General features: G+C 44.6%; 1 protein-coding gene across 1 annotated transcript in view; it reads left to right on the top strand.

Annotated features, from left to right (window-relative positions):
• TENM4 (teneurin transmembrane protein 4) overlaps window positions 1–19986 on the top strand; it is a 766570-nt gene that overhangs the window by 682648 nt on the left and 63936 nt on the right. Inside the window, exons 19-23 of the mRNA XM_045020846.1 lie at window positions 1517–1778; window positions 5787–6054; window positions 8482–8625; window positions 10120–10369; window positions 13869–13889. Of these exons, the coding sequence (XP_044876781.1) occupies window positions 1517–1778; window positions 5787–6054; window positions 8482–8625; window positions 10120–10369; window positions 13869–13889 (945 nt within the window). The remainder of the gene's footprint in view (window positions 1–1516; window positions 1779–5786; window positions 6055–8481; window positions 8626–10119; window positions 10370–13868; window positions 13890–19986) is intronic.

Consider the following 19986-nt stretch of genomic DNA (forward strand, 5'->3'; position numbering starts at 1 on the left):
CCCAAAGTCCCCGTCCCAACTCCACCCCCTCCCTGCCCCTTTTCCTTCTTTCCCCAAATCCCCACCCCGGCCCTGCCTCCTCCCCGAACACGCCGCATTCCAGCTCCTCCCCCTCCCTCCCGGCGCGTGGTAACGCTGCCAAACAGCTGTTTGGCGGTGGCGGGGCAGGAAGCACTGGGAGGTAGGCGGAGGAGCGGGGATGTGGCGTGCTTTGGGGGAGAATGGGGTGGGGCGGTGGGGATGAGGGGAGCTTGGCTGCCGGTGGGTGCAGAGCACCCACTAATTTTTCCCTGTGAGTGCTCCAGCCCTGGAGCACCCATGGAGTCGGTGCCTATGAACATGCTTAAATATCTTAAATCAGAGCCTAACACCTTCCTTGAAGATGCAAGGGTGTCGTCTAACAAAGACTGCCTTTATCCAAAATGTTACTTAGGCATTGAAATTAAATAGATGTTAAAACAAGTCAACCAAAACCCCAATGGCTTTAAAATCTGACTAAAATCCCTTTCCCTTTCAATTACTCTACTTTCACTTTCCTAGCTCTTGTGATGTCATCATGTCATTAGTTCTGCAGCATTTCATAAATCTTCCAGATGTGAAGTTCTAATGTAAAAAGCAAGCAAGGGGAAGAAATCAAACCGAAACACTTCCATGCCTTCGCTATAATTTATAAAGAAGCAAAGCAAGGGCAGTTTGGATTATGAGCTCTTTGGAGCAAGGACCATCTTTATTTTTCTGTGTTTGTAAAGCGCAGGGTCCATATTTAGGGATAAAATGCCAAATCCATGCATGGTCTGATTTTCAGAGGTGCTGGGCTCCCCTTCGTGGGAGCCGTGGGCCTCCAGCTCCTCTGAAAATCAGACCATTACATTTTAAACCAAGTTACTGTAAAATCAGCTCCTTCTCCTTCCACTCACCTGTCCCAAAATGATTTCTTTCTTGATCCGTGTTCTCCCTGCCCTAGTGGGTGATGCCGTCGCTAACACATGAAACAGTCTGTTAGTGAAGTCAACAATGGCTGCAGGGAAAACATAACCCAGAACCGAAGTCTGGGCAGGTAAGTGAAGGAGAAGCCGCTTTCCAGATAGTTGATTTAAATGTGTAAGTCCATACGATCTGTGACTGATATTGGATCCTAAACACATTTTTCAAAATAGTAAATAAAACCTTTGAGGTCCAATAGCTCAGGAGAGCAATCACAAACATAAACTTTGTCTTTTAAAAAGAAGGTAGTGTGGTTTAATAACTCTCTCTCTTGACTGAATGTCAAGACCCAGGGGTTCTATTCCCGGCTTTGCCACTTACTTACAGTATGACCTTGTCCAAATCATTTAACCTTGTTGTGGCTCAGTTTTTCCATCTGTAAAATAGGAGTGATAATACTTCTCTAGCTCACAGGGGTTTTGCGAGGGTTAATCCTTTAATATTTTCACAGTGAGGTTCCTGTTCGGAAGGCTCTAGACATACCAAGTATCATTTGTTTTATTTTAATTTTTACTTTGTCTCTTAAAAACAGCTTTGATCTCGTCACTAATGGTGGGATTTCCATTATCTTACACTTCGAGCGGGCTCCCTTCATCACGCAGGAACACACGCTCTGGCTACCCTGGGATCGCTTTTTTGTAATGGAAACCATAGTCATGAGGCATGAAGAGAATGAGATTCCAAGCTGTGATCTCAGCAACTTTGCCCGTCCCAACCCCGTGGTCTCCCCGTCCCCCCTGACAGCATTTGCAAGTTCCTGTTCCGAGAAAGGCCCCATTGTTCCAGAAATTCAGGTATGAATCTTCTTTCTAAAGTGAAACATTTGCTCCAGGCAGTCAAGAGGAGCAGTGCATATGGAGCAATGCCCACCCAGGAGTGTGCATCCTATTCTATTTCTGTACTTGTTAAAACATTTTGTGACACTGATTTGGGCTTCACTGTCAGCTTTCCAGAAGCCTAGAGGCTTTGCTTAATTTACACTATACATTTACTTACTTTTAAAAATCAAAAATCGACGTTTGGCCATAATGCTTGGGTTTTGTTCATCTCTGACAGATAGATAATGACGTGCTTATTCACCAACAGCAAAAACTGCACTGGCTCTGCTTTGTCCTCACCTCCCGTCTACAGGAAAAGGGTGGCTGTGGGACACATTTTAGGATGTAACAGACCTTCGGGGTACATTTCAGCACCCACTGCTAAAATGCCTAATGCTGCTCTTCTGCTTTGGGGCAGAATTTTGGAATTGAACTTTCCCAAAGTTTGGGAAAAGAACTTTCAACCTTCAAGCCTGAAGAGAATATTGTTGGGATGAAATCCTGCCCCCATTGAAGTCAATACGAATTTTGCCTTCATCTGCATAATTCCCACATTGTGTAACATATATTATAAAAACACCCTAATGGAAAAGTGCTTGAAATTCTACCATTGCATTCTATTAGACACACTTCTCAATAGAGAAATGTTAGATACAATGGACAGAATCACATTTATTCCTTGAGGGATATAGGAATGCTTATTATATTGCAAAGCAGAGTCGTAATACATTTACAGAGGATTCCAAAGTACTCCGCAGTCTGAAATGCAAATGCTCGTTCACAGAAATGCAGCAATCTCTGGAGTACAGTGTTGCGGCTATTTAACTGTACACAACAGAATAACAGAGTCCTGCAACTGAAAGGGGAATTTAGGTAATCAGATTGGTAATTTCTTAAATTAAATTTCTGCTGGGATATCAGGGTTAATTCTCAAGCACTCAGGACCTCAGTTTAATCCGTCATCCAAAAGGCAAAATGACAGTATTCAAATGTCTTTGTTTCTCATCAGTTTTTGGGTCAGAGTATTATGTGTGCCATGTTGAAGAAATTGGAAAGAGTAATAGTTTCCTCGCTCAGTGGAGTAGGTGTGGGATGGCAGAGGAAGGAGTAGCTGGAATAGAAATGTTTAACTCAGTTAACATTTAATTGAGCATCAAGATTTTTCAACTTGTTGCATGCAAAACTGGCAGGCTTTGCTACAGGCAGGAGTTCAAGACTGTGGCTGTCATCAAGGGGTTAAAAGAAAGAAGCAGAGAGAATTCCTAATATGTGTAAAGCGGAAGTTCTTATTTGTAATCAGTCTAGTAGTGGGTTGGCCACTTTTGTAAAGTACTGAGCGTATTATTTATATTGCACTAGCATGTAGGAACCCTGTCACAGACCAGGACCCCATTGTGCTAGGTGCTGCACAAACGCATGCCTCTCTGGATCTAGCAACAGTACTAATTAACAGATAGACAGAAATACGGGGACAGTTTCTGCTTCTACTTTTGTAAGTTCCAGGCAGTTTGTGGCCCATCCTTTTCCCAATGCCATTTTTCTGTGGGTGTGCATCACCGGAACAGTATTGCCCCTGAAATGCAACAAAGCACAATATGCAGCCATTTTGGAAGGTCTTGTGAGCCTCATGATTTGAACCACCTCTTGAGGCAAGATCCTTTTAAATCCATTCTTGGCATTTGTTTGATGGGTATTTACTACTCAGTTGACCCTTCCTCTGAAATGGTAGTCAATAGGGACAGAGAGAAGTCAGTTGTGGCAGAGAGAAGTAAACATTTCATACACCGAATTGAACCAGACATTGCCACCGAGGTATTGTTTTGCAATTATTTCTGGCTGGTGTTTTCCTATAGGGTTTGTATGTGAAGACAGATTAGATGAAAGGGACCACCTTCTTTGCACCGCTGCTCAGCTGGTCTCTGACTGAGCCTGCTGCCAGCATAGCTTGTTGCTAAGCTTGTAAAATCTATTTTAAAATTCCTGGGTTTTCCCAGATCTGTCATTTTTCACCCCCGTAAGTGCATAGGTATGTAAATTGAAAAGGCTGCGTTAGATGAAGTAAATATTTATGGACGTGGTGCAACGGTACTTTAACTTCCGTGATGCATCAGTTTGTCAAGTGCTGCTGTGCTCAGAGCTTGTGAGTTATCACTTTAAAAAGTATTAGCTCTTTGATAATAGCCCAAAACAGCCGCTCTTAGGAGCTTCATTTCCCAGATGGGTGGTTATTTATAGCTAAAACCCATATAAGAGGAGCGTTCCAGCACAAGTGAGGCTGTGTAAAGCTCCAACAAACAGGGGTCAAGTCTAGTGGTTAGAGCAGTGCACTAAAAAGAAGTTCAGACTCCTGTGGTCTATTCTTGGCTCTGCCATGGACTGTGTACCTTTAGCAAATCCTTTTAACGCCTCTGTCTTTCACTTTCCCCATCCATAAAATGGGTAGAGCTGTTGTGAAGCCTGTTTTTTATTTATAAAGCATTTTTTCAGATCCTTCAGTATCCAAGATGCTGTGCAAGTATTGATATAGGCAGCAATGCTTATAGTTCAGATTGCCCAATGCTTTCCATGACAGGACTTTGTTTTCAGTTACATTGTCTGTGCTGGCTATTATTAAATGGAGATATACCTATCTCATAGAACTGGAAGGGTCCTTGAAAGGTCATTGAGTCTAGTCCTCTGCCTTCACAGCAGTACTAAGTACCATCCCTGACACATTTTTACCCCAGATCTCTAAATGGCCCCTTTAAGGATTGAACTCGCAACGCTGGGTTTAGCAGGCCAATGCTCAAACCACTGAGCTATCCCTCCCCACTAGCTGTCTAACACTGGGTTTTTAGAGGGAAGTTCCAGCTAAAATGGTTCAGCCTTTTCCAAGAACAAGGTTGGGGGAAAATACACTGTTTTGCTCATGTTAAAAAATAAATAAATCATGCAGCCATTTCACTGAGAAGCTCTTGCACCTCTGTGTTTTGGAGCAAGGACTGGACATTTGGCAGGGTGACCCACCCTAGTTTCGAGGATGTGCCTTTCGCCATCCCCAGAAAATTTGCCCTAAACTAACCAAGTTATAACCCTCCCAAAAATCTCAGTTCATATATGCTCAGTAGAGACTCGTGAGAGTTTAGCAGCCAAATTCTCTGAAGGTTCCATTGGTACTGAGCATGCTCAATCCCCAGGGCAGCTAGGGCCGAGCAAGACTTTTTCTGCAGTTTCTTGTCCCATTTGGCCAGGACTGCAGTAGTACTGGGCACTGGGACTGAGAGGAGGAAAACTTTCTCTCCTGGGCTTTCAGTGCTCCCCCTGCTGGTGCCCAGGCAGCATGGAGGAGGAGGAGGAAGCAGGATGCCTGGAATGCAGAGGGACAAGGAATAAGGTGAGAGGAGAGCTCAAGGGAGGAGGGCTAGGGGCAGGAGCAGGGGATGAGGAAGGATAGAAGTAGAAGGAAGGCGAAGGGCAGGAGGAGAAGAAAGAAGCAGAGATGGTGGGTCACTGGCAAGAGGTGGGGCTGGAGCTGGGGAGAGAGGAGACAGGAGCAGGGTGGGAGAGGATGGGTAGGAACCAGGTGAGATAGCAGCAGGAGGAGGGATAGAGGGACAAGTAGGGCTCACTGTCTCACAAAGAGTCCAGGAGATGAAGATTGTCACCCAAGGAACACAGCAAGATAGAGGGCAAAGCGGAGAAAAGGGAGCATTGGCTGGGGGCATCTTGGTTACAGATGGCTGGAGCCTTTTTCTGCTTGGATCCCATTGTAAGCATTTTTAACCCGCCCTTCCCGTCCCACCCCACCCAGAGAAACATTCCTTGGCCGCCACGAATAACCCTGTACATTGTGAATATTTTATAACTGGTGCCTCGTAAGTGGGCTGGTTTAGAAACGTCTCAGAGCACTTTCCTGAAGATGTAAGTGTCTGATTAATTGCAACTCTGCTGCCTTTTGGTGTCTGCTCAGTGGTGATTTAACACCTCCTGGCTGTTTTTCCTCAGGCCCTGCAAGAGGAGATTAACATTGCTGGCAGCAAAATAAAGCTGAGCTACCTGAGCAGCCGCACGGCTGGCTATAAGTCAGTCTTGAGGATCAGCATGACCCATCCCACCATCCCCTTCAACCTCATGAAAGTCCACCTTATGGTGGCCGTAGAAGGACGCCTCTTTAGAAAATGGTTTGCAGCTGCGCCGGACCTCTCCTATTATTTCATCTGGGACAAGACGGATGTCTACAGCCAGAAAGTGTACGGACTGTCAGAAGCCTTTGGTAAGCTGCCCTCAGGACACATTCCTCTCCTTCCATTTTGCATGTAAGAAGTTGTTAAGTGGCTGAGATTCCTTGGGAGAGGCTGGTTGACGTGACCTGCTGAGGCTTATGAGACCCTGTAACACCGCATAAGTGAGGCTCTGGACGGAGCAACGTGTACAGATAACACATAGTTAAGGTCCTACCAAATTCACGGTCCATTTTGGTCAATTTCACCATCATAGGATTTTAAAAATCATACATGTCATGATTTCAGCTATTTAAATCTGAAATTTCACAGTGTTGTAACTGTAGAGGTTTTGACCCAAAAAGCGCTGCCTTCAGAGCTGGGTAGCGGGAGAGTGGTGGCTGCTGGCTGGGAGCCCAGCTCTGAAGTCAGAGCCGCTGCCACAGCAGCAATGCAGAAGGAAGGATGGCCTGGCATGGTATTGTCATCCTTACTTCTGCATTGCTGTCTGCAGAGCTGGGCCCTCGGTCAGCAGCTGCCACTCTCCAGCCACCCAGCTCTGAAGGCAGCACAGAAGAAAGGGTGGCAATACCGTGACTCCCCTAAATAACTTTGTGACCCCCCCTGCAACTCCCTTTTGGGTCAGGACCCCCAAGTTGAGAAACACTGGTCTCCTCCGGGGGGAGACCAGATTTCACAGTCCGTGACACGTTTTGTAGGGCCCTATTCATAGAGAAACAATTACGTACCTAGTGCGACTTTGGGGGGCAGATTTTTATGAAGGCCTCAGCCTGTCCCCCATGTCACACTCACAGTTAGTTGCAGCTAGAATTTAGCTTCCTCCCTACCTGATTAGTGGGGGTGAAATTAGAGGCAGGGTCTGAAAAGGAGGTCCTAAAAGGTTTATGCTCTGATATAGTAACGTTATTTCTGGCAGATACCTACAAGATGCCCTTCACTTTGTACCTGTGTCTAGGGTTTTTTTGTATTATTCAGGAAACCTCCAAAGGCGCCCAGAGGTTTAAAATACCATATTACTAGCCAAATACACATATAGACAAATAAATATATTTTTTCATCAAAAGAGCTGAAAACAGAATCGTAGCAGAAAAGGCGGGAAAGGCCTTTTGATTGTTCAATCCAACTCATCTTCCTGCCAATGCAAGATGTTGCCTGTACTGCGTATTTCTCCTGTCCAGTCTGATCTTGCAGAGTTCCTAATGTCAGTGCTCAGCACTTCTCAGGAGACACTGGGCCCCTTGCAAGAGTTGTTCCACATCCTGCTTTTCCCTTGTCTCCTAAGCAATGTAAAACTGAAGATCCCTGCTCTGCTTCAGGTACTAGTGGTGAACTGGCTTTTGGGTCTTACTGCTTTTGAGGAAAGCCAGAAGCCTTCTTGTAGGCATAGGCGCTGACTCCATGGGTGCTCCGGGGCTGAAGCACCCCCGGGGAAAAATTAGTGGGTGCTCTGCACCCACCAGCAGCCAAGCTCCCTGCCCTCCCCCCACCCTCCCCACCTCACCTCCTCCTCCCCCCCGAGCATGCTACCTCCCCACTCCTCCACCTACCTCCCAGCGCTTGCCACCGCCAAACAGCTGTAGCCCGCTCCGGGAGGGATGGATGGGGGAGGAGCGGGAACGTGGCGTGCTCAAGGGAGGAGGCGGGGAAAAGGCGGGGCTGGGGTGGGGATATGGGGAAGGGGTTGGAATGGGGGCAGGAGGGAGCCAGGCCGGGGTTGAGTTGGGGGCAGAGCGGGGTCAAGCACCCACGGGCGTCAGAAGAAGTCGGCGCCTATGCTTGTAGGTGTTCAGTAAAATAATGGGCCTGGTTCTCCTCTCACTGAAACTGATTTTACAGTGGTGTAACTACATTACCTTTAATGAAGTTATTCCTGATTTACACCAATGAAAGGGGGGGTAAATCAGGCCTAAAGACTCTCTGGACATTCTGAAAACCAACTCACATTCAACCATTTTGTCTGTATTAGTGATACCGGCCCAAATTAATCTCTGGCCTGTCTGTCAACTTTAATGGAGTTCACTGATTTAGACCCGCTTGGATTGTTTTGTTTTCTAAACTGGGCCATGTTTCTCTGCCTCAGCCCACTGCATCGCTGCCAGGCAGCCTTAGCACATGAGGTGATGAATAGAAGCAACGTACTACCATTTTGGAATTCTGGGACCATTTTTGCTAAACCCTTGGGTCACCCTTTGCTTTGAATTGTGTCTGTGAGTCGGCGCCTTTTGAATATTTAGCACATTTGTCCAACATCTACTGCTGTGTTGACCTTTTTTATGCAGAGTGGCCTTTAAAGAGGAGAATATTAAGACTGCATTAATGTGATGGTATTTTAAATAGAATTGGCACTTGCCTGTAGAAATGGCCTTTCCCCCAACTAATTAAAGCTCTCAGCTGTGTGCTGAATGTGCATTTCTGAGGTTATTAACCTATGGGCTTCTTTTTTTCCCCTTTGCTCCCAGTTTCCGTGGGCTATGAATATGAATCATGTCCTGATCTGATCCTGTGGGAGAAGAGGACGGCGGTCCTTCAGGGTTATGAAATTGATGCTTCCAAACTCGGAGGATGGTCCCTGGACAAACACCATGCCCTCAACATACAGAGCGGTGGGTTGGCTTTAACAAATGGCGTGAGCGGGGTGATGCAGCGGTACAATGCATTGTTGCTTTTCACCATTAATAATTCAACCAAAGGGAAAACACACACATGCACACGCTACTAACAAATTATTCATTGTAACCTACATTTAGCAGCAGCTTTGTGTGGGCAAATCTGAAAGGAATCAGCTGCTGTAAATCTGTTGTATATTTTTATGAAGTGTGCAGCCCCAGCTTTGTACTACCTATAAGGAAAGGGATTGAATTGTTTGACATCCATCAAAAAAAGTCCCAAGGCTGAGCCCTACATAAACACATGCAGTGTATGCATACGGTCAGATAGGGTCCATCCTTTGTTGACCCCATTGAAAGCAAACCCACCCAATACAATCACACACAGCAAAGTGCATGGCATAATAATCACCCTTGCTGCCAGCGGTGAGAACACAGTTTGGAATGTGGACCTGAGGAGAACCTGTCCAATATGATTTCTATCCTACTCAAGGAAACCTAGTTACTCGGCTGCAGAAGGCTTCCCACCCCTAAGTTCCCCATCCCTCAACTTCTGTGGCCAGCTGCTCTGCTAGAGCTCAGCTCTTTTTGAAACTATAAAGCCTACATTCCTCAGCACATGATGAGTGTTTAGAGACGGGGCACTTAGCTGGACAGAATGACTAGAACACGGCCAAAGGATGGAAAGTTTGCACTACCCTGTGTGATTGTAGTGAGTACGGAGAGAGTAGCCCCAGTTCAGACGGCAACACTAATGAAAACTTTCCTGGTCTTCTCACAAACAGCATATAAGTTCCCCTGGGCCCTGCTGATGAAACCTACCCCAGTTAATACTCCACCCAGATTTTCCTAAGTGAACTACTACCACCCAGCATGTCCCTTGCCAGCAGACAACCCCAGTGGATACCCTCTCTCACTAGTGACAATTATCTTGACCGTCCAATCTCCACAAGTGTTTCTCAACCTGTGGTCGCAGCCCCCAGGAGGGCCCCGAATAGCGATCAGAGGATTGTGAGGCATTGGACATTTTATTACCCTCTAAAGCAAAGAAAAGCTTGGTCTCCAACCTAGGCACTCACCTTTACCCTTCAAGGTCAAGTCATCTCTGCCAACCCCTTGAAACACCCACACAAATACATTACAGAGGCTGACCATTGTTAGCATCGATATATCTTTATAGTAAATGGAGGGAGGGGGGAGGCGGCAACCTGAAAAGGCTGAGAAACACTGTGCTCTAGGAGTTACAGCAGCCTGCCATGGGCCCTGGAGCCTGGACATCTCATTTTTCACAGGATCCCACGATACCTAGAGACAATCCTGGAGAGATCTCTTTGTGGTGTGGTGCAACATGAGTCTGGAAGCTGGGACGCCAGGGTTCTATTTCCTGTGCTGCCATTGATTCATTCCGTGACCGGGAGCAAGTCGCTTGCCCTCCGTGTGCTTCAGTTTCACCATCTGTTTAAGTCCCTTTCTGCTCTTATCATTTTCTAGGCATCTTGCATAAAGGAAATGGGGAAAACCAGTTTGTCTCTCAGCAGCCGCCTGTCATAGGCAGCATTATGGGCAATGGACGCAGACGTAGCATTTCCTGTCCAAGCTGTAATGGCCTTGCAGATGGGAACAAGCTCCTGGCTCCTGTTGCCCTAACATGCGGATCTGATGGAAGCCTTTATGTTGGAGACTTCAACTACATCCGAAGGATCTTTCCCTCTGGCAATGTCACCAACATACTGGAGCTCAGGTACACCAGGCAGCTCGCAGCCTGTGATAATTGTTCACCTTTGATTCTGCAGAAATGTTATGTACTCAGAGGGAAAATGAAACCCAAACTCTTGTTTTTCTAAAACTAACAGAATGGGCCAAGTTCACCTCTGGTGCAAGTCCACTGACTTTGACTTACACCAGGAAGGCGCGCGACCTGGTGAATTCATCCAGAATGGAGTCACAGGCTCAAAATAGTCTATCGCATTTCTTACCCGCTAACTCAGACTGAGTTAATGTGTCCTCCTCAGTCTGGTGAGAGACTAGTGGGAATTCTCAAAATTAACAGTCAGCCTCCAGGATAACAATTGGAAGGACACGCATCACTAATGATGATATGTAGAGGGTACTCAGGACAGAGGATCGTTCACACCTAGGACATTGAGCTCACCAAGGAACTCCCAGAGTCTGTGACTTCCGGGTGGGTTTTTTGGGACAAACATACAAACACCCCCAGCGAATTCTCCACTGAAAAATGGGGGCTGGTGAAGAAATTCTGTCTCTCCCCCTGCAGGGAGATGAAGTGCTGCCACTTGCCCCGGCAGAAAAGTGAAGAGAAAACTTCCGGTAGGAAGAGCGAGGTTTGCAAAGCAGCAGGCACAAAAGAGGGGAGGGAAGGAAATCGGGGCAGGGGGAGAGGGGAAATACAGATGAGTCATAAATTTTGATGAAATAAAATATTTTGTGACCGAGTCAAAATTCGTGTTGACTCATCTGTGATATTTTTCCCTCCCAGACATTTCATGACAAACACACTGCCCTGTTTCAGGCAGTGGATCTGATTCTGATCTCATGCTGCGGCTACCCAGGATTAATTCCATGGAAGTCAATAGAGTTAAACTGGTGTAAGTGGCAGCTGAATCAGGCTCAATGACTCTGCCTTACGAGCCTGATCTGAAACCCAGTGAAGTCAATGGGAACCTAACAAATGACTTCAGTGGCCTTTGGATCAGGCCCTAATACAACATGTTTGTAACTGGACTGGAGATTAAACTGTCCATTGGTGAATAATTCTGTACTGGGAGTTTTACATGGCTGCGTATGTCAAGATGTCTAGTCAGTGATATGCTTTGGTCCAAGCATTCATTAACCAGTACGTTGCACACATGAGGATAAAGACAGGTTGTTGAATTTTTTTACACTGATTAACCTATTGACAGAAATCCATGCAGTTTTTCTTTGTTTTAAATGGCATTTCATTATCTGGCAAATCCCAGTCACAGACTGTGGGATGCTACATTATAAAACTTTATTGTTAATGCTCTGAAACAGCACTCCACAGGTCTAGTGCCTACGTGCCCAGTGCTTCCCTTTTGGTGTGTAGTTCCAAAATGCTTGTTGTTATTTCTCTGCTTTTTTTTTCTGGTGAAAGCATTCATTGCATTTTTGAAACCCAAACATACCAAGCCTCTCCTGCCAACACACACAAACAGCTACCAAGAACTCATCCATAATGTACAGCATGCCAATGGGACGTAAGGGAAATGGGCATAGATGAATCTTTTCGGTATTAACAGGATACTTGTAAGAGCCAGTTTCTGAGAAGCTCTGAGCACCCACAGCTCCCAGAAGATGCATGTGCCTGCTATGTCTCAAGATTTGGCCTAAAAATGTGATACTTCTCACTCCCCGGAGACGTGACTGTAAAAATGGTCCCTACTTACTCAGCAGATTTGTATTTAGAGTCATGTCTGCTGACAAAAATACGGCCCCAGTCCTACAACGAGGACCTACATTGACTTAACTGCAGCTCATTGCAGGATCAGTGCCCGAGCTTGAATTGCATTATACTCCTTTTCGCCCTGAGGAATCAATGCCGCTAAAAGAGAGTGAGCTAGATTCTATTTTTTCTTGCACATCAACATCAGAATTGTTTACTAATGAGTACACCTGTGCAAACCCACAGACATTCTTTGGGTGCCACTGAGGGCCCAGTTCGGCCTGCAGGACTTTTATTATGGGTGCTGATATACAAGAAGAAAAGAATCCAGGCTGAGATCCCAGGGCTGGCACTTAGAAGACATGGTGTTTTCCATGTAACCTGAGCTCATTCAATATGGAAATTATGGAGAGTCAACAAACAAGGAACTCCATGATAACGTATTTGGTTTGAGCATTGGCCTGCTAAACCCAGGGTTGTGAGTTTAATCCTTGAGGGGGTCATTTAGGAAACTGGGGTAAAAGTCTGTCTGGGGATTGGTCCTGCTTTGAGCAGGGGGTTGGAATAGATGACCTCCTGAGTTCCCTTCCAACCCTGATATTCTATGATACTATATTTACAGTCACTTCTCTGAGCGAGCCACAGCTTGAGTAAGATACCAGGAGTGGGACTCAAATATTGAGGAATGATTCCGTGGTGGCCTATATTAAGGTGCATAGCATCCTTCCAGTGCTGAAAGGTTATTTTTAGTGATGGAGGCTGTGATTTCCAAAGGAGCCTAAGGCAGATAGGTGCCCAACCCCCACGGTAATGGCATGAGAGTTGGGTGCCTCACTTCCTTAGGGATTTTTGGAAATCCCACCCTGAGTTCTTTTTGTATTTCAGCATTGTTAGAAACACCCTGCATGTATAGGTTTGGTGGAACAGTCCCCGATTGCAAAAGAGCTAATTGGAAACCTTGAAAAAGTGACCTTGTTGGATTCTCCAAAGAGCCACAAAGTTTAATTTACTCCCATGTTAATCCTGCTGGAGCCATTACTGCTTTATCTGTGCAAACACTTAGGTTACAGGGGCCAAAAAGCACTTCTTAACTCACGTGTGCTATAAATTAAATGGGTACAGATGCAGGTTGACTAAAAGCTATGGGGGAAAGCCATTGTTCTGGCTTAAATGGATTGTATCTGTGCCTCCTCATGCAGCATTTCCTTTGAGATTCACACCCCCACTGTTTGGTATGGTCTCTTATTAGAGTGCAGTGCTCTTTCCTGCAGCTGCAATGTGGCTTCCAGCTAATTACAATGGGGTATGTCACTTGGCCCATGAAAAAAAAAATCCCACTTGAATTCTCTGCCATGGTGTCTCTGAGATTCAGGCAGCGAACATAAAAGAAGCTGGCTAGAACAATTCTGCTGATATATTGCCTTGTAAAATAGAACGAACCACAATCAGTGACAGTGAAAAAGCTGTAAAGCTTACTAAAGGAACAGGCTTCTGTCCTGACATTATATTCCATGACAGATAATTAAATGTAGTGTGTGTCTGTGTGTGAAGTTTGCCTGGCCCCATCTCCTGCATAAATGAGTACCTCTGAGCTGGTGAGATCATACTTCCTTTGTGATATGCAGCAGTACGTAAGTGAACTCACTGACAAGTAATATCCAATATAAAGTATATCAGTGTCATGCCTGCTACGTCTTTATTTATTATTGCATTGTATGGTACAGTTACTGTCAAGTTTTCAATTTGCTAATAATGCTTCTAACTCAGCCACTAACACCTCATACTTTCTTCTATTCCCTGCTTTCCTGCCGTCTGTCAGAAATAAAGATTTCAGACATAGGTAAGCCAACCAGTGGAGAATTTTATGCCTCTGCCTGTCTTGTTGCATGTTGTTATATGGTGAGTCACAAGTGCCATTTCCAGATGATTCAATAGCAAATGAAGCCAGTGTGATTAAAGCTGATGTAGGCGATCAGTCATCCAAACTGGAAGCCATTAATCATGCGTCAGGGTCATAATGCAATTCTGCTTGGTCTATAAATAGTCATAGTCAGTCAAAATAGAGTATCAAGGTAGGAGGGAAGGAGGAAGGGGGCTCTTTGTCAAACAATTGAGTGAATGGCAAGACTCAGACAATTATCCATGTACTTTAAAAGGAGCTCTGGGTAACCCACTGGTTAGTGTGTGTTACGTGTCCTGACCCACAGAGAACCACAGCTCTGTTACAGCTCCCAGCTAAAACTCTAGAGGCTCATACTTTTAGCCTGGTTTGCTCCCCAGGGATGGTTGTTATAAAAATTGGGGCTTGCCCCGGTTAGGATGGCTGTGAGCCTGGGGCACTAAGTGTGAACTTCCATTATCATGGGGAAGTATTTAACCCTTAGTGTCCGTTCTGCAGCCCTCTTTGTGCCTGATCCGCAGTGGGTAGGAGAGCACTTTGGAGCGGGCCCTTAAGGGATCGTCTGCAAGTTTTCAGCTTATGCTGCATTCCAAATGCATGGCATTGTTGTGAGGTTTTATTTAGCACAACTTGAAAGCTCGGGCATCACAGGCCCACTGAAAGAGCTACAGGGCCAAGTGTAAATTCTGTTTCCTGCAGCAGATAGTTTCCTTCACCTAATCACCCATCAAATGTCACCCAGTACAAATGGCATAGACTTCACACAAGCAGCAGTAGAATTCATCCCACTGGGATCTGCAAAGGTGCTCAGTGCTATTGAAACCAGCAACACTGAACTCCTCCTCCATGGGGGTTCAGCACTTTAAAGTTGACAGCAAATGTCTGCAGTCAGCAGTGGCCAGTGCCACAGTAGGAAGTCCTAGAAAGAGCGGGAAGGAGGGCAATCATGCAGGCACAGGAGAAAGGGTGAGTCAGGAACTAGCACAGGGCGAGTGCTATGGAGATTGTTTCAAATGTTAAAGGAGAGAGATGAAATATGAGAGACATAGAAGAAAGTATAGTCCTTGTGCCCAGAGCCCTCACCTGACCTGCTTGGCAACACCTCTGCCTGTTCCTCCTAGGAACACAGAACTTTCCAGACTGAATCAGATCCATGTTCCATCTAATCCAGTATCCTATCACTAACAGTGGACAACACTGAATATTTCAAGGGAAGGTGTAAGAAACTCCACAGTAGGTAGTTAAGGAATAACCTGTCCCCCAGAGAAGGTTTCCTTCCTGACCCCAATAGTTAGAAGTTGGCTTATATTCTGAAGCAGGAGGGGTTTTCCTAAAGGTCCTCCTTAAACACATCTCTTCTGACAAGCCCTAGTCCTTGCACAGGGAAGTGTTCACAATATAAATGTCCATAATGTCATGGAAGCAATAAGTCTGAGTGCCACACTGCTCTACACATTCACCCTGCTTTTTCTTGCCTGTCTTCCTCCCCCTTGCCTTTGTATGTGGTCTGTCTAGAGCACAAGCTCTTTGGGGGCAAAGGCCATGTCTTTTCATCTATCTGTAAAGTGCCTGATATGTTGTTGGCACTATCCCGTCCAAATAATAAGAAAAGCTAAAGAACCAAAGGAAAGGGGGGATGTATCATGAGAGAACATTTAGGATGAGCAAACCCAAAACAATTGGGGTATTCAGTGAAGTCAGAGAGGGGACCTGGTGGTTCATAACCACCAGAGGCAAGAGGTCACTGTGGAATTCTACATGGTTAGAGACAGATGAGAATAAGCAGACTGTGGACACCAGAGAGAAGAGTAACGAGAGGAATTCCACACAGCTAGAAGTTTCAAATCGAGATCAGGTCCTCAACAGGAAAACTTTTGAAGATACCTGTCAAGATCCAGCAGATCCAGGGGAATGGAGAGGTGTACAGGACACATATATGGATGGCAGTTTGGCCCTACCGATAAGAAAATCAAGCTTGCCAGCAAAGAGTCTTCCAACCATTCTAGGAAGAAAGATGATCTTTGTTGGGTATTCAATACTCAGAAGAACCAAAAGAACATTCTACAAAGGACAGACAGACAACAGAACAGTGTGCTGCCTTCCCAGAGCCAAGACACTAGACATCACTCTAAGATTGGATAGCCTTCTGAAGTCGACAGACGAGGACTAATGACACTGTGTCGTGGGATATCACACAGATGGTAGATTAGTTCAGGGGACTCAACAATGTGATGAAGAAGAAGAATATCCAAGCAATCTCCTCTAAGGTTTTTCCTGTCCCATGAGAGAAAAAAGACAGATGATTCTGGTTGTGAACCACTGGCAAAGTAAGTGCTGTAGGATGTAGGATTTTGTGGAACATTGGTCCACCTTCTGTGGGTAGAGGGAGCTGTATATTTTAGATGGCCTCCACCTCAGGAGAAAGGGGACCAATCTCCTTGAGGACAGGCTGGCTAGAGTAGTCTGGATGGGATTAAACTAAAAACAAAAGGGGAGGCACAAAGGGGGGAGATATGAGCAATCAGCACAAAATAGAGATGCTGAAAACAAAATTACTCAAAGAACCAAATAACATAAAGAGAAGAAATTCTTGAATTGTCTATACACCAATGTTAGGATTCTAGGTAATAAACAAGATTGGTTGGAATTGCTCATTTTTTAGCATAAATTCAGTCTAGTTGGTAAAAACCTGGTTTGATGGTAAACACGATTGGAATGTTGAAATCAATGGTTATAACCTATTTAGGAAGGATCGAGTGGGCAAAAAAAGAGGTGGAGTGACACTCTGTGTCAAAAATGGCATTACCTGTTTGTGTCACTGATAACTCAGAAGAAAAAGATCTTGAATGCTTATGGATTAGTGTGCTAACAGATAAAGCACAAGATGGAGTTTTAGTTGGTATTTGCTACAGACCACCAAATTACACTGTGAAACAGGATGACCACCTTCTTACACACTTCTCAATAATGTGTAGGGAAAAAACTTGGTGATAGTGGGAGAACATCAATGTGAGTGACATATGCTGGAGGTCTCATGCTGCTAATACTAATACTAAAACATCCTTGGAATTTCTAAACATTATAGATGACAATTTCCTAACTCAAAAAGTAATGCAGCCAACACGGGGGAATTTTTATTAGACCTTGTCTTAACTGATAAAGAGGAACTGATTACAGAACTAAAAACAAATTGTAGCTTAGGTACAAGTGATCATGACTTGTTCACATTTACAACGTGCAAGCAGAATAATGTTCAGTAATATATATACTTAATAGCGCCAGTTTCACAAAACTGCAAACAATTATGAGCCAAATGAGCTGGGAGGAAGAATTTAATCAGAAAAGTTCAGTGATAACTGGGAATCGTTTAAGAACACCTTACTAGAGGTCCTGAAAGAGACAATCCCACAACTGAGAAAAAAGGCAGTGCTGGTTAAAAAACAACCACCTGGTTTAGAGGTAAAGTGAAGGCAGCTATAAAAAATAATATTTTTTATAAGAAATGGAAGAAAGGGGAAGTTGATAGTAATGAATATAAATAATAAATTAGGGACTGTAGAAAATTGATAAGAGAAGCAAAAGAACACAAGAAGAAAGGTATGGTCAGAAGTCTTAAAGACAATAAGAAGGAGTATTTTTAAATGTATTAGGGACAAAAAGAATCCTTTCAGTGGTATTGGTCCATTAGTAGGTGGAAATGTTAGAATTATCAATAATAATGCAGAAAAGGCAGAAGTATTCAATAAATATTTCTGTTCTGTATTTGGGGAAAAACAGATGATGCAGTCTCGTCCTATGGTGATAACACTCTTTCCATTCAACTAGTCTCTCTGGAGGATGTTAAACAGAAGCTACAAATCAGCAGGTCCACATAATTCGCACCCAAGAGTTTTAAAAGAGCTGGCCGTGGAGCTCTCTGGACCATTAATGTTGATTTTCAATAAGTCTTGGAGCACTGGGGAAGTTCCAGAAAACTGGAAGAAAGATAATGTTGTGCCAGTGTTTTAAAAGGATAAATGGGATGACCTAGGTAATTATAGGCCTGTCTGCCTGAGTCCAATCCTGGACAAGATAATGGAAAGTCTCATATGGGACTCAATTAATAAAGAATTAAAGGAGAGTAATGTCCTTAATGCAAATCAGCATGGGTTTATGGAAAATAGATCCTGTCAAACTAATTTATCTTTTTTTATTAGATTATAAATTTAGTAGATAAAGTCAGTAGTGCTGCCTTAATATACTTAGACATCTGTAAGGCATTTGAGTTGGTCCCACACAACATTTTGATTAAAAAACTAGAATGACATAAAATTAAAACAGCACACATTAATTTGATTAAAAACTGACTAACAGATGGGTCTCAAAATGTGATTGTAAATGGGGAATCATCATCTAAGTGGGTGGGTTTCCCGTTAGGTCCCGCAAGGATTGGTTCCTGGCCCTATGCTGTTTAAAAATGTTATCAATGCACTGAAAGAAAATATAAAATCATCACTGATAAAATTTGCAAATAATAAAAATTGGGCAGGGGTGGTGGTAAATAATGACAAGGATAGGTCACTGATTCAGAGTGATATGGATTGAGGTTGCAGGAACAAACCATCCCGATGTATAAAAAGAATAGTAAATAGACAGGCGACCAGCTTGGCTTAACAGTGAAATCCTTGCTGATCTTAAACACAAAAAAGAAGCTTACAAGAAGTGGGAGGAATATTGCTCATGCATCCAGGAGTAAAATCAGGAAGGCCAAATCACACTTGGAGTTGCAGCTAGCAAGAGATGTTAAGAGTAACAAGAAGGGTTTCTTTGGTTATGTTAGCAACAAGAAGAAAATCAAGGAAAGTGTGGGCCACTTACTGAATGAGGGAGGCAACCTAGTGACAGAGGATGTGGAAAAAGCTAATGTACTCAATGCTTTTTTTGCCTCTGTCTTCACGAACAAGGTCCGCTCCCAGACTACTGCACTGGGCAGCACAGCATGGGGAGGAGGTGACCAGCCCTCTATGGAGAAAGAAGTGATTCAGGATTATTTAGAAAAGCTGGACGAGCACAAGTCCATGGGGCTGGATGCGCTGCATCTGAGGGTGCTAAAGGAGTTGGCAGATGTGATTGCAGAGCCATTGGCCATTATTTTTGAAAACTCATGGTGATCAGGGGAGGTCCTGGATGGCTGGAAAAAGGCTAATGTAGTGCCCATCTTTCAAAAAGGGAAGAAGGAGGATCCGGGGAACTACAGGCCAGTCAGCCTCACCTCAATCCCTAGAAAAATCATGGAGCAGATCCTCAAGGAATCAATTCTGAAGCACTTTGAGGAGAGGAAAGTGATCAGGAACAAGTATCAGAGGGGTAGCCGTGTTAGTCTGGATCTGTAAGTCTGCTTTTTTGCTGCTTTTACTGATCAGGAACAGTCAGCATGGATTCACCAAGGGCAAGTCATGCCTGACTAACCTAATTTGCCTTCTATGAGGAGATAACTGGGTCTGTGGATGAGGGGAAAGCAGTGGTCATGTTATTCCTTGACTTTACCAAAGCTTTTGATACAGTCTCACAAGGTATTCTTGCCAGCAAGTTAAAGAAGTATGGGCTGGATGAATGGAATAAGGTGGATAGAAAGCTGGCTAGATCGTTGGGCTCAACGGGTAGTGATCAATGGCTTCATGTCTAGTTGGCAGCTGGTATCAAGCGGAGTGCCCCAAGGGTTGGTCCTGGGGCTGGTTTTGTTCAGTATCTTCATTAATGATCTGAAGGATGGTGTGGACTGCACCCTGAGCAAGTTTGCAGATGACACTAAACTGGGAGGAGTGGTAGATACACTGGAGGGTAGGGATAGCATACAGAGGGACCTAGACAAATTAGAGGATTGGGCCAAAAGAAATCTGATGAGGTTCAACAAGGACAAGTGCAGAGTCCTGCACTTAGGACAGAAGAATACCATGCACTGCTACAGACTAGGGACCGAATAGCTGGGCAGCAGTTCTACAGAAAAGGACGTAAGGGTTACAGTGGACGAGAAGCTGGATATGAGTCAACAGTGCGC

This window comes from Mauremys mutica, chromosome 1 (assembly GCF_020497125.1).
Source record: "Mauremys mutica isolate MM-2020 ecotype Southern chromosome 1, ASM2049712v1, whole genome shotgun sequence".
Classification (NCBI taxonomy): domain Eukaryota; kingdom Metazoa; phylum Chordata; order Testudines; family Geoemydidae; genus Mauremys; species Mauremys mutica.